Raw genomic sequence first — 14,826 nt, forward strand, 5'->3', positions numbered from 1 at the left:
GGCAGGGAGATTATTTCACCATTTCAACATATTTTCATATTTAAAACATCTTAGCTGCAGTATTATCCAGTATTTTATCTTCTTCCTTTCCATTTTGTTGAGGTTTAAGTTGCGATTTTAAAGGATCAATATGTTGATCCTTTAAAATGTTCAGCTGTGATGCTTTGCTACATTTGCGAGTATTAAGTATGGATTCAGCTTGCACTCTGCTGCACAGATTATGTGGAGATTCCATTCATAAATCACTCACTTGTGTGTATTCTGCGTTAAATGTGTAAACATCTGTTAAAACATCTGTAAATATGCTTTCATATTGTCAGAAATTGGAAAACGTTCATACTAATAAGGGTGTGACAGAATATTGATAGGGCAGTTGATCATCTTCCTGGCTTGTGTGATACAATTTCTGAGGCTCTAAATATTGATTTTTCTAATTGAAAACGCAAGATGCTCAAAATAGATTTCCTTGCCAGTTTAACTCACTGCCTCATTACTCAGCCTCACTCTGCAGTGAAATAATTGAAGAGATGTGCTAGTTGCCTTTAAAACCAAAAAGAAGACAGACACAAAAAATCAATTCCAGCTCTTTATGCTGAAACGAGAGGAAAGATGGAGAATGTACTCAAGTCTGCAGGGAGAGTTTCATTCACCTGCAATAAAAGGAAATCACATGCCGTGAGGGCCAGAGTAACAATAACTGCCCCTTTTAATGATGGCAAATGGGAAATGTATCTCAATGTGCTACATCCTAGCTAGATGCACAATACTCACACATGCTCATATGGCAGACGTTTTACTGAAGGCTATGGAGGAAGCTGAGTGAAAAAGACTTGGCTATAGTTATTGACATCACTCTGAATATGACTGTAGTTGTTACAGGTACAGTCATAGATAAACAGAGAAACACGTTTGTAGTGTTTTAAAGTTCAAGCGTTTAATGTGAAGGTTAAGCTGGACTTTTTAAATTTTTTTATAAATAAGTGTTTTTGGCACAGATTTCACAGTTGTTCAATACTTCTTTCATAGCTCTATTGTTCTATTCAATTTCAGCGTTTTATGACAAATATAAGCACATTTCAAATTTAATGCCAGCAATATGTTTCACAATAAAGTTCGGATAAGGGCATATTTACGATTGCACCACGCCTTCTTTTAAAAAGCACAGAAACCTGTATATATTGATAGTGACTTACATGTTGTCCTATCCTTGCCTGATACAGGATTTAAGTGACTCAACGGTTTGGGGTCCCCTTTTTCAAAGTTTTTGTTGGCCAAAATGTTTAAATATATGACAAGCCATGACCAGGCAGGCCAGTTTAGCCCCACCCGGTCTTCTACAACAGCGCACTGCTGTTGAAATATTTGCAGGATGTGGTTTGGTACTGACTTGCGTGAGGTCAGACCTGAAGAAGGTATTGCCTGGATGGCAACATGTGTTGCTACTTATAGATTGTTGACGGTGCCTTTCCTAGTAATCTACCCATGCCGTGGGCACCCCTGCATCCCCATATCATCCCTGATGCTGTCTTTTGAAATACATCCTGAAAACAGGCTGAGTGATCCCTCTCCTCTCATCCCTTTCCCAAAAAGAATGTCAAATTTTGATTTGTCACAGGCAAGCGGCAACCTCCGGCTGCGAGAATTGAAGCCACTGCGGAAGTGTTAAACTGCAGTTCCTCGAGTGTCCGCTTGAGGCTGGCTCAGGAAGTACTGGAAACCACATACACACCGATTCAAAAAAGCTGATCTTTACCGTAGAAATAAACACGTTTGCAGTCTGGTACAAAAACACAAGTGTAGTCTGGATAGCTAATTTCTCGATCTGCTGCAATTTCGAAGATATTAAGATTACAACTTTTCAATCATGAGAGGCACAGCTGACTTGATTGACAGGTGGGAACAGTGTAGCTGTTGGCTAGGAGGCTCATAGCCCGCCTCTTTACCTCACACTAGCTCAACAGCAGTTAGGTTACGTTCAGCATTCAATATGGTTCCCACTGACTATTGGCTTCAAAATAGCGCTTCAGAAACAGATGGGTGCTTTCACGGAAACTACCTCCATTTATTATACAGTCCCTGGTCACAGGACATTTTTCTTCTTGCCTCATTTGATCTTAAATATGTTCTGGCCATAAGAAGTTGCCAGTGTTCCTGGATCTTTCTGGATATTTATTTGTTATTGTTTATATAATTTTATTTCTGATCAAGCTTTATGTTTATTTATGGCTTCCTATTTGCATCAAACAGTTTTGAGCTGCATGTGTTTATTCAGGGATGAACTATGTTCACAGACAATGGTTTTTAGAACGGATTTACATTAGTAACAGAGCTACGTCTGTAGGGGCCTGAAGATATCTAGGGCCTGAAGACCACAGCCATCCATTATTGGTTTGAGGATTGTACAGAGATGTTGTACTGCAGATGATGACATCCCCATATTCTTTCTACACTGAGAAACATTACTCTGAAATTGTTAAACTATTTCCGCTCAGTCTCTTGCAAAGTGATAAAAACCTCTTCCCCTGCGCAGCATCCATGCATACTTTGTTCTAATTGGGGTTGTATAATTAAGATTTTCTTGCAATCTATCTATTACTACAGTATCTCTGTAGCCTGATTTTGTTACTATCATGGACCACGTATCATTTCATTTCGTGTCATATCGTACCTTACGATAAAATAATATTTTTTAAAAAGATATGATAATGATGGCCAACAACTATTTCAGTGTTGCTTTAACTTTGCTGTGAATCTTACTGGGAGGTGGATTTTCATCAGGTTGTACGTAGTCGTCTTCGTCATAGTTACTGCCATCTGGATCGATGTAGTCTTCCTGCAAAACAACATAGGAAACATATCATGAAGGAGGGTCCACTTCGGCTGAACCCTCTCAATGGAAAGTATTTACCAATACACAGGAAGTGGTGAAACTCCCCAAGACACATTCACATTTGGCATGTAACACCACACAGGTCTGCAGTACGGCAGTATTAATGTATGTAAGGGTAAGTTGCTTTACTTCATCGCTCCCCCCTTGAGGTGGTTTAGGGGGCAGCTCTTTGGAGGCTTTGACTGGGCGGAGGGGCTTCCTGGGCGGCCGCTCAGGTTGGTTGTGGCAGTTGTCTGAAAATAGAAGCAAAGCAAAAACAGGACATCAGTGTGTGCATGAAGCCGCAGCCTGAAGCCCTCTGGGACTCCAGCTCAGTTGTTTGAATGAAAAAAAAAAAAAAATAGTCAGCAGGAAAAGAGAAGCTGTTGAAGAAATAGAAACTATGTATGAAACTGAATACGCTCATGTGGAACGTTATCATCAGTAATAAGAACAACAGGAAAACGTTCAGACAGATTTTTTTCACCATCAATTCGAAAGAAGTTAGAAGAAGTTTAAAGTGCAGAAAGAAGCCATTTTTCATGACTTGTGACTCATCATACCGAGATACTCCCCCCTCTGGAAGGAAGCAGAGTTAGTTGTGGTGAAGGCTCTGTGGCTGGGAGGAGGCATGTAGCTGTCATCGTGCTCCTCGTGAGGATTTTCATACATGTCATTATCCTGGGAACGACACTCTCTTAATGTTTCTGACACACAGCAATAGTTTGAAACACTTTCAGTTCACATTTTTGTTGACTTACATAATCAGAATCAGACAGCTGGTCATCACAATCTTCTGCTGCGAACACATAAATGTTAAGAAATCTAATTACACATGAGAACAACCGAGTGACATGTTTCTTAGATGTGTAAGATCAAATGTTTAAAATACTTCCGCTTCCAAAGAAATATATGCCAGGTGTTGAGTATAAGATTCTAATTTTAGAAAAGAGGAACCAGTGGCGCGCATCTTCTCGCCTCTTCTAGTGTTGAAAAATCTCTGAAGAGACATATTCTATGTGATGCAATTTAGCTGGAACTTATATAAGATTCAGCACTGTATGTTTCTGTCTTCTCCATAATGTATCTCCTTTGAGGAGACGAAAAAGATCTCTTTTCCACAGAAACATTACACCATGAGTGAGTGAGGAATAAAGAGCCAGAACTAATAGTACTTTTCAAAGAAATAAAAGGCTAATTTACTATATCATTTTTAGCCTTGGTACTCAAGCACAATATCAGGATCACCAGCTACCAGCAGAGCTTTGGTCTGTCCACATGAATAAACAAACTCAACAAAAATCGTCCATGATGCATAGAGTTGGTTGTGCTATTATTCTTATCTCAAAGAACCACATTCACCTGAAGCAGGAAAATGGCAGAGCTGGCTTGCATTAACACTTCTAGACATCATTATTGTCATTACTAGCAAAGCATATTATATCAGTTATATTATGAAATGTTCAAATGCTCCAGTAAACTGCTTCAGTCAGCATTCACATAACTGGCGAAGTGAACTTTTTAAAAAGTCCTCTGGCAAATGCTCCAAATCAAAGAACTTCCACTACAGGTGTCTGTTAACATTAAACATCCTGGAAGGTAAGCCAAATTAATCTGCTCAGGCACCAAGAAAAGAAGCTTTTACACACATTTATGAGCATGATACTACAATAACAAATGTCAGCTAATCTTTGAGTTGAAACAGGGTTGAAGAGTACATTTCATAATAAAGGCCATTAGCCTTGGTTTTAGTACCCCAGACTGTGAATCACACATGTATGTTGCAACATTGATGGCTTCAATAGCTGCATAATGGCATGAAAGTATTGTTTTAAACCCAATCTGAACAGAGAAATTGTGGATATCTTTGGATTCAAACTCAGCTGTGTACATTTTTAGCACAAAAGCAGCTGTAGATAACACCTCTCTCTGTGACAGATAAATACCTGCTGTTTCACACCTCCACGTATGATAATGGGACACTTCTTACCTCTGTAATCTCTCGCAGGTACTTTTGGAACTGGTTTGCTTTTCAGTCTGTGGTGCAAAGAAGAAAACTGAGATCAGCTGCAAATAGTGAAGAAGTGATTGCATCTTTTTCTGGTTTCATTTCTTTTGACGAAACTGAAGACCATGATCACATGATATGGAGCACAACCAGAAAATATACATTTAAAAAAAAAGCACATGGTACAGCTATGATACACATGTAGCTAAGACAGAGGACTGATATTCTTCCAAAAGGCTCTCATTGTTATAACAGCTGATTTTGTTCCAAAAATGCATATGTTGTGCTTTCTGGTGAAGAAAACCTCCTCCTGCTATCTTTGACTTTTAAAAGTTATCCCATACCATGAATCTTTGTAAAAGAAGATGCCAATAAAGGCTGTTTTAGCATGTTAACCGAGGAGCAACATTTACCAGCACTTCACAGTTTTCAGTGTGGCTGCGTTTGGTGAGGTTAGTTTTTGTAGGTCATAAAGGGGCATCAGTATTGACTTCAGTTTGTTTTTGTAACCAGCCAATAAGTCCTCACAGGAACTTTGAGCAAAGGTGATTTTAAATGTACTTTGGAGTGGGCCTATGCACCAGCCCACCAGCATTATTTACTCCAATAATAAAAAACATGCCAATGCTTTTGGTTTTGGTGATACAAATTCAGTTTAACATCTTGTTTTTGACTAATACATAAATGTCTGTTCAGTACTTGGTTTCAACAAGTCAGTGATGGTAGACTTCAGTGTGAGCCAGGCGTTGAGAAATACCACAGTCATTTAGTATCTGTTTAAACTACAAGACTCAAAGACATGAGTGTTCTCCTGTTTTATGCTGTGCAGATAGTTGCACATTATTCAAGTTTTATTGCCCAACCATGTTAAATACTTGATTCTGAATCAATTCTCGATAACTGGGTCAACCACACAGGTCATATCAAATCTTCACCCCTGCTTGTTGACACTGTGGCAAACATGTAAGTTTGCGTCTCAGGCTGGTCTAAAGAGTCTGGAAATAAAGACAGTGGGCACGGATGTGAGAGCAGACTGAGGAGGTACTGGACCCCAACCATCTCTGAAAGAAAGAAAAGTGGAGCAGCATCCTGGCAATGTTGTCCAGAAAGTCCAGGCAATAGCAGCAAAGTTTATCTTTAAGTTGCTGCTCAGTTGCATTGTGACATTTGCCTTATTTATCTTTTAAAGGTGTGTTAACTGCAAAGCTCTCAGAAGAAGGAAAGCTGAATGAGGAAGGAAATGTAAATATTCCAGCAGAAGTCCCCCTTGTCTAACGGTATAATCAATAGAAATGTTCAGGTTAATATAATGTGTTATCTATTTTAGACCATGTGTTTGTCCAAAAACATACTTCTATGTTAGCGTCTGAGTCTTAGTTTTTCCATGTTGTTAGTTACATTTTACTTTGTAATTTCTTTGACTTTTATTTACTGTTTTTTATGTGCTGTAAAGCACTTTGGTCAGCAGCTGATGATGTATATATGCTTTTAAATGAATATGAGCTCACCTGATATACTGTGAATCTGGACATTTACATTACTAACTTATCAGACTGATGTGATGTATAAGTCCTTATGGGCTTTAAAAGCACTCATTTCAGGAAAGGAAAGTGAGAGAGGTGCCATCTGTTTGGTTATTTTTGTTTTGTGGGTCTCTTATTCCAGTGGTTGTGAAAGAGGAATTGATGCATGATTAACACCACTGAGAGTTTTTAGACCACCAACCCCCCCAGTCTCCTGCTGTTAAAGAACACATGTTCTTTGGTTTTCTTTTTTCCATGTCAGCACTGACCTTTTCAGTTTGTTCAGTAAGCTGCCATCATTTTTCTTGATATCTTGGACAATCTTCTGAAGCTGCCTGGAAAACAAAGAATATGTTATTATAAAAGATGCTGAGGGAAATGAATGTGCTTTCTCTCACTTCTGTTGAAAGACTCATTCGCAGCTCTTCTTTTACATAGAAGTGAAAGATTTGATTTCCACATTCAAAACAAATACCAACAAGAATAAGTGAACCCCCCCCCCCCCCCCCCCCTATGATTATTTCATAAGAAAGTAGGAAACTGTTGATTATGTTCAAAAAGCAGAAAAAGGAAAAAGTTGAATAGTAAAAATAAGGTACTACAAAAAAAAATCAGCAGGATGTATAACAGTTATTGTCCTCTTGGGAACAAAAGGCCCAATAACAGAACATCTTACCTGATTTTGGCTGAAGCAGGAGCAGCAAGTTTACTCAACGTTTCCATATTCATGTTTATCCCAAAATGTAATTTTTTTTTAATCCTCAAACTTCTAAAGTCCGTCTGTGCTGCCAGGTCTTTGTCAGAAACCCAAATGAAAACCGTCTTTGACTTGAAGTGTTTGTCACAGAGGGGAGGGAGTTCACTAGTCAGGCTGTGTCAGAAAATCACTTCCCTTTTTCACTCCCTCCAAAACAGATTTCAGCGAGCACGCGGTCGACAAGCTTATTGCATCACAACTCCTCTTAAATTCCCCTGCCATTCAGATGCTGCCATTTTAACAGCTGCTGATAAGTGCACATTCAGGTGGATTCATGCATTACCAAGCTCAACCAGCCATGCCCTGGCTTGAATTTCACACGGCAGCTAATATCGTTACATCGCAATCAACATCTGAACTTTGAATTTTTTCCTTTGGGGATGACTTGTACACCCTAAAATGTTAACAAGTTAAAGTGTTTTTAATTAACACACTTTTAGACAGAAACCACACTTTGACCTGGAGCCATCAGCAGACTGGCATGATTATCCTGTGCTCTGAGTGTCTGCGGTCAACAAGGGAATTTTTTTCTTAAATGTCTGCTCCTCCTTCATCACAGTCAACCATAGCAGAGGAGAAGCCAGGAAGCTAGAGCTGAGTGAGGTGATAAGCTTTTAAAAATGTGAAGAATTTGAGGAATGTTTTTAAGGAACTGACTGATGGATTCATGATAGAAAGCATTTCCTCAACATTTGGTTTATTTTTGGCTTTTTAGACAATAGAAAATCTTGTCATGTATAGTTAAGGAGTTAGGTTATTATGGTTAAAAGTTTAAGTCATCTCTGCAGCTGTGATAGGTGTAGATATATTTTTTACATAATAATTTAGTTTAAATTCAGTTTAAAAGACAAGATCTATGAATTTTCTTGATGAGGAAATGACATGGAACATCCCGCTTCGAGAAGTATATGATTAACCTCATAAAAACAGGAGCTCAGAGGGAAATATACGGGAGCCCATTGCAGACAATACCATTCTGGCAGTAATGCATTTGGTTGAAATTCCTTTGACATATCTCTGAAAGTCTTTGAAGGCCCTTAAGGGTTAAAAAAAATCTGATGGTAACTTTTTCTAAATTTGACCCAAAGTGATATTTCCATGTTTGACTGACAGGTGGAATTTTTTTTTAATCTTTTAAGTTCCCTGCTTTATTTCCCAAATCTTAAACAGATGAGAAAACTTTTGATCAAGTTTTGATGATTTCAATATTTTGTTGGGTCATACTTCTAAGAATTCTGTGTCATATTTTTAATATCTTTCCTTGCGTCTTCTTGAATCTTATCGGTGTGACAATTTGCCAAGTTGCTCTCCATATCACTGGTATTCCCAGACGTCTAGGTCACCGCGGTCTGGCAGTCCGCATTTTGTCTGTCTGTTGTCAGCAGTGTTGGGCAGTAACGCCGTTACTTTTGACAGTAACTTATACTCTAACGCATTACTTTTTAAAATAAATAAACTCAGTTACCGTTACAACATCGTGCGTTTGTCCGTTACTTTAAATTAATTCATTGTTGGCTAGCTGCAGTGTACTTCTTCCTGTTTACAGTGGCAATGCATTGTGGGATTGCTGGGTGCCATGCCAACCGCTGTAAAACAAAAGAAGAAGACGCGTGTGGGCGTGTTTCCGTTTAATAACATGTGCGGCAGTCATGGAGAGTAAAGGCGAAAGCAAGACGAGTTTCTCAAAGTGGAAATACGCTCATATGTTATAAGTACATTGTTGCTAGTTTTCATACTTAAGCTGTGAAGGAACATTTTTAAGGGCTAAACACAACAGCTTTTATGATGCTGAAGCCACTTTATTTTTTTATCTTTGATTCTGAATAATATATTCCGACTGTTTTGTTTTATTTATTTCAGAAATCCTTGTGATATTGTCAGTTGTTGCTGGTCTGACTTAAATAAAGTAGCATTTAAAAATTACTTTGAGGTTGAGTCAGGTCTGTGTTTGCATTGATCATAATGCTGAGCAAAGTTTAGCGATGTGCATGCAAATGAATAGAAACTGTAAAGATGATCAATAGTGTATTATGTTCCATACAGCACTGAAATGAAGCTGGTAGTGCATAAATAGGAGCATTAAAGAATGTTCTTATTATAAAGTAACTAAAAAGTTACTTTTAACAGTAATTCATTACTTTTTGGTGTAAGTAATTAACAGAGTAATTTAGTTACTTTTTGAATAAAGTAACTAGTAACTGTAACTAGTTACTATTTTTCAGTAACTTGCACAACACTGGTTGTCAGTCACCTTTTCACCTTTCTCAAAGCTTCTGGTGTGTCCACAATTTAAACATCATCTCTTTGTCTTCATTCTTAGCTGCTAACACTGGTGTGTCTGCCATTAAGGCTGTACTAAACTGACACAGTTAGCAGAGCTCAAAGGATGATGGAAAGGCATGGGACAATGGTTTCTATAGTTCCCACTTCCCTCTGCTCTACTCCACAATGTTATTGAGACACTTTTGTTTTAACAATATCATGAAATTGACCATATTGTTACATACCTAACTATAACCGAAGAGATAATATAACCTTGAGAGCTTAATAACGAGTCTATGAAGGAGATACAAAGCAATTAAAAAATAATGTCAGATGTGCTTAAACCACACTAAGGCCATCATAAATATATATTTCTTTAATTAAATCAATGCTTTATGTATTTTAATAGATTAAAAGAAAATTAAACCAAAAGTAAAGTCAGGGACAAAATCCACTTACAATCAAACTAAATTTGACCTGAGGAAGAATCTATTTTTATATAAAAATGTTAGATAATCACTTCTTGTACTATAATAATATATATACAATTTAGTTTAAATGTTAACTCTGAGTTTTGTAATATCTTCAGCCTTGTTTGATCATAAATATTGTTTTTGATGTAGATCCCATTGTTTTATATCTTTTATCAAATACAGACATGTTTTTTAATTAGAATTAGATTAGTTGTTTATTTGAAAGATACATTTTTGATTCAAAAGAAATATTCAAGCTCATCTTAAGAGATTACACAGATATTAATAATGTGGTTTCTATTTGACCAATTTTACTCTGAGACATACACGTCTGACAATTGCACACACACACACACACACACACACACACACACACACACACACACACACACACACACACACACACACACACACAAAGAGGAAGTTGCCTCTCAAACAAGAAAAGCACACAGAGACAAATGTGCAGCTGCACCCAAGCACACAGACGAGACCTCTGCAAACAAACACACACACACCCATAGCTACGTATGTACACCTCACACACCTGAGAACATGCAACAAACAGAAGAAACAGAAGCAAATAATGGAAGATTGGGTGAGGATAAAAGGAGGAACAAAGGAGGCATAAAGCGTGTTGAAGTTTGACTTACGGTTGATGGATGACACTGAACTTGCTCATGTCTCTGTCAGATAGGCTCTGTGAATGAAGTAAAAGAATCAGCTGTGAATAAAGTTGTAAAAAAGTTCTAAAATGTAGTGATGTTAGAGTCTGCAGAGTTCACAGATGAGTGTGATTCTGTCACCTTCACTGTAGCCATGCGTTATTATACTGATACATTCAGTTAGAATCTGTGACTGTTTGTAGCTCAACAACTCACTTTAGACCTGTTGTTCAACTCCAGGTCAGACAGTCTGAAATGTAATTTTGAACAGCAGAAAATCTTCTACAATTCATTTCTCATCAGTCATAATAATTTTTATATAAACTTAGAGTTTCTTACTAGAAGATTTGAATGTCCTTGGGAAAATTTGAATTAATTGCATTAAGTTACTTTTATCAAGGATTCTTATTCAGACTTGTTTCAAGATATTTAGAATTTGATTCTGAAATATTATAATTCAAGTTTATGTGTTAATAATGTCACTTTAACTACTTGTCATTCCAAAATATGATAACAAAATTGTTCTCACTAGTGACAATGAAATTTATCTATATAAACGACTACAGTCATATCATATGAATATAGAATATAATATTCTTAGTCCCTCCATAATAACCAAATTTAAATATTGATCCAACGTATGATTGTATCAAATAACATTGTAGGAGGACTAATCCATAATTGCATAACTGATTTTTACATTACATTTGTAACCAGTTAAATCAATCAATCAATATTAATTTGTATAGTGCCAATCACAACACATTCTGTATGTACAAGTAAAAATAACTTGGATTCAATTTCAGATATCAACACCAGGAGTTTACAGTGACTTAAATAGTAATGTTATATTTCGCTGCTGTCAGGCAGAAACCTAGAACTGCCATATTTCATTTATTTCTAAAATTCTTGTTTTTTTGTCACCCTTAGTGCCTGTAGGTAGGCACAACATAATTCAATCAGTCAATGAAAATTAAAAAAGAGCTTGTGATTGAATCTCGTCAGTGGTTTATTTAAAACACACTGTTTTTTATTTCCTGAAAAGCTGTAGTGTTACAGATATGAGGTTTAGGCCTGACAACAATTATTTTCAATAATGTGTATGATGGTGTATAATAATTACATTTTTCCAGCACATTAGATTTTAATCCTTGATTTTTCAAATTGTTAATCTTCCTGCTGAAAAATAAATACATTATAACTATGCAGTGTAAAAGGATGATCAAAATATTCCTTCAACATATGTGATTATATGCAAATGATGTTGACTTTGTTGCACAGTTATCTACAAATAAATAAAACATTTGAACTGGTCAAATTTAACTGTACAGATTACCACTCATGTCACAAGATTACCCCTCAAACCAAGCTGGCTAAATGGATAAATTGCATCACCTGTTAGCTAACAGAAGATGGCAGCATGTCACTGAGGTCCAATTTGAGAGCAAGGATTGGTTTTCTAGTGTGACCTCGTGGTGTCTCTGAACTAAACCAGAGAAGTAGAGAAATCCTTTAATTAACATCTGCATGAGAGCTGCAGGGCCAGACAAACATTACAAAAATGTATATATTAACACGTATTGTTGGAGAGAGCTGCAGTAAATCCATGGAGAAGCTGCTCAAAAATAGCTCAAGGATGAGAGATTAAAAAAACAATAATTTATTGACGTCCTGTGTGTAACTGTAACTAATTTTTTTTCTGTTGCGTTTAATGTCTGCTTTGCAGGAAGGCAGTCGCAATTTGTAAATGAAAGGAAATGATTTCCATAAAATATGCAACAAATCCCATTAAATTATGTATTCCTCTACTCATTCATTATTCATGGCTGCAGGTCGCTTGTGGCTTTGTGTCTTTGCTGTTTCATATATTTTTTTATTGAATGTCATCAAGATACACAGCAACAAATGTGTGTGAGCGTTTGGATATTCTGTGTGTGAAATGAACAAATAGAGACATGGTGTGTGATAAAAGGTTAATGTAAGAGGTATGAGTCTAATATGTGGAGTTCATTTTTATGAATAGCACATGGGCAGAGTCTCTTGTGGCACAAGATTAACAGTTTTAATGCCCACAGTTTATTTTTATGTAGTAGTATCTGTTCATGAGACAGGTGAGGTCCTGATAATTCAGCAGACATCACCTCGGTGTGTGAATATGGGTGCCTCAGTGAGACAAAAAGATGTACTACCTCCAGGAATAACATGGTAGCACAGTGCGAGCTCTTTGAGCAGAGCTTGTGCTTTAATCGCTTGTAAATCAGACGGTATGATCACTTAATATGAGAGGCTTTACCTCCATCAAAGAACTGAACCTTGGCCTCACAGACACTCACTGGATCATCCCACTGGCTTACAGGAGAAAAAAAGACACGTAAAGTCGGTATAAAATCAGACTTAGCCTTTTGACACAGAATAAAATATCAAATAGTCTGCCCCTGTGGATACACCTAGGCTCTGCTCGCATGTTGAATTATTTATAAGAGTCTGTGTGCTTGTTCATATGAGACACAACAGCTCTACAAGCTGCAGCGTGTCTATTGTACTACAGACCAGAGACCTCACTCAATCTCAGCTCAGTGTTGTACATATTTTTTCTGACTTAGACACAGTTGAATGAGCTTGTGTGAACTCTACCTTTTTATCTCCGGGGTGTGATTTTTTTCTAGTTTGAGGTCTAGCTTGCATGATGTGACCTGTGTGAAAAGTGTTCTCATGCATGCCAAGTGTTATCTGTACTTAAAGACGTGTTCCTTTTCATTTTGCTTTTAGAAAGACCATGAGCGTACAGTTAAGTTGCTCATGTCTCTCTGAGGCCATACAGACATGGGACCACCTAGAGGTGCACTTTGTTATAAAGGAGGAAGCAGGACACTTTTAGGGAAGGTTGGTGATAACAGTGAAGCTGTTTCTCTTTGAACCAGGAGACTGTTTGTGACAGAATGTGTTCCCCATCAATCTAAAAGACAACCAAAAACTGTATAAAACATGGACATGGTCTCTGTGATGTCACTCGAGAGGCATTGTGAAGTTCAAAGATGGTAGTCATCATACTGCTGCACAACCAAACTTCTGGTCAACATAGAAACAGACAAAGAGGTGGAGTTTAGGTGGGTCTTTTCTGCTACAGCAACCCCACACCCACCTGTCAATCAAAGCAGCCCCGCCCCTAATCATTCTTTATTATGCAAAAGCCTTGATACAGTTTAACATAATTACTCACTTTTAAAGCCTTTTACTGCCTTTTACTGACTTCATGATGAGGGGATACATTTGATTGTTATAAGAAAGCAGAGTGAGATTTACATTTCTTTTTTAATCAGAAAACACAACTCACATATGTTAGAGACGTTAAGGAGATCGGCCATGACATAAGAGGTAACACTTTGTCCAGAGGGGGCGCCAACATAAACTCAAACAAAGTTCCCCACTTGAGCTTTAATACTGATGTCTCTTCATGAGAAACAAAAGCAAACAAGACCACTGGCATAGAGATTGAGTAGTTGCAAAGATCCTCAATATATCATACATTTGTTAAAAACACATTTGCAGAATAAAACCTGCAAATAGATAACAAATACTGCTTTGTCCACAAGGGGTGCTACAATCAACACAACAGAAAGTTCCTCACATTAGCTTCAACTTTAATATTTGATGTTTGATATTAACAGCTGTTTGGTGAAACATTTTAGGGGACAAGATCCTTTTAGACCATGAAGTCTACATTTAAGTTATGATATTGATTCAAGGGCAAAATATAAAAACATCCACAGCATCAACACCATTGTAAAAATATTTTTTGTTTGAGCTACTTAAAAGATCAGTAGCTCTACTCTGAGCTCCCCCAAGATGTCTGAGCTCCAGACCCTATGCTTAAAGGCTGATTTATACTTCTGCGTTGAACCAACGGGGGTACGCCGGGGTTCCGCGCAGCTCCCATACCTATGCCGAGGCCTACGCACGTAGCTGATGTGCACCTCCTCCAAAATGTAACTCCCTGTAGAGCCGACGCGGACCGCAAGCCCTGTGATTAGTCCGCTCGGCGGCTTTGTCTTTCCCGCATTCACAGCACTTCCAGGGTCCCGCACATTGGCCGCACATTGGCCGTGTATTTCATCTCCTCCTCTCTATTCTTCATGATATCTTGTCTGTATGATAAACAGCAACATGTATCAGCTGTAGATTAACATAACACACTCTGAATCACTGTGGGAAAGTAAACAGATATCGTAGCAGGGCTGGAAGCAGGCGACCGGCTATCAGAGAGACCACACT

At 37.7% G+C, this 14,826-nt stretch overlaps 2 protein-coding genes across 7 annotated transcripts in view; one reads left to right on the forward strand and one right to left on the reverse strand.

Moving 5' to 3' along the window:
* blnk (B cell linker) overlaps nucleotides 1-14,826 on the reverse strand; it is a 31,245-nt gene that overhangs the window by 8,009 nt on the left and 8,410 nt on the right. For 4 of the 6 annotated variants that reach the window (XM_034681136.1, XM_034681135.1, XM_034681133.1 and 1 more), the window contains exons 3-9: nucleotides 10,543-10,589; nucleotides 6,670-6,735; nucleotides 4,860-4,906; nucleotides 3,631-3,668; nucleotides 3,433-3,550; nucleotides 3,020-3,123; nucleotides 2,758-2,833 (exon numbers count right to left, since the gene is read on the reverse strand). In XM_034681136.1, the coding sequence (XP_034537027.1) occupies nucleotides 2,758-2,833; nucleotides 3,020-3,123; nucleotides 3,433-3,550; nucleotides 3,631-3,668; nucleotides 4,860-4,906; nucleotides 6,670-6,735; nucleotides 10,543-10,589 (496 nt within the window). Of the gene's footprint in view, nucleotides 1-2,757; nucleotides 2,834-3,019; nucleotides 3,124-3,432; nucleotides 3,551-3,630; nucleotides 3,669-4,859; nucleotides 4,907-6,669; nucleotides 6,736-7,076; nucleotides 7,279-10,542; nucleotides 10,590-14,826 lie in introns of those variants that run through there. The other 2 variants (XM_034681134.1, XM_034681137.1) reach the window with 2 other exon arrangements.
* dntt (deoxynucleotidyltransferase, terminal) overlaps nucleotides 1-14,826 on the forward strand; it is a 140,561-nt gene that overhangs the window by 567 nt on the left and 125,168 nt on the right. The window lies entirely within an intron of this gene.

Source organism: Notolabrus celidotus, chromosome 4 (genome assembly GCF_009762535.1).
Source record: "Notolabrus celidotus isolate fNotCel1 chromosome 4, fNotCel1.pri, whole genome shotgun sequence".
Lineage (NCBI taxonomy): Eukaryota > Metazoa > Chordata > Actinopteri > Labriformes > Labridae > Notolabrus > Notolabrus celidotus.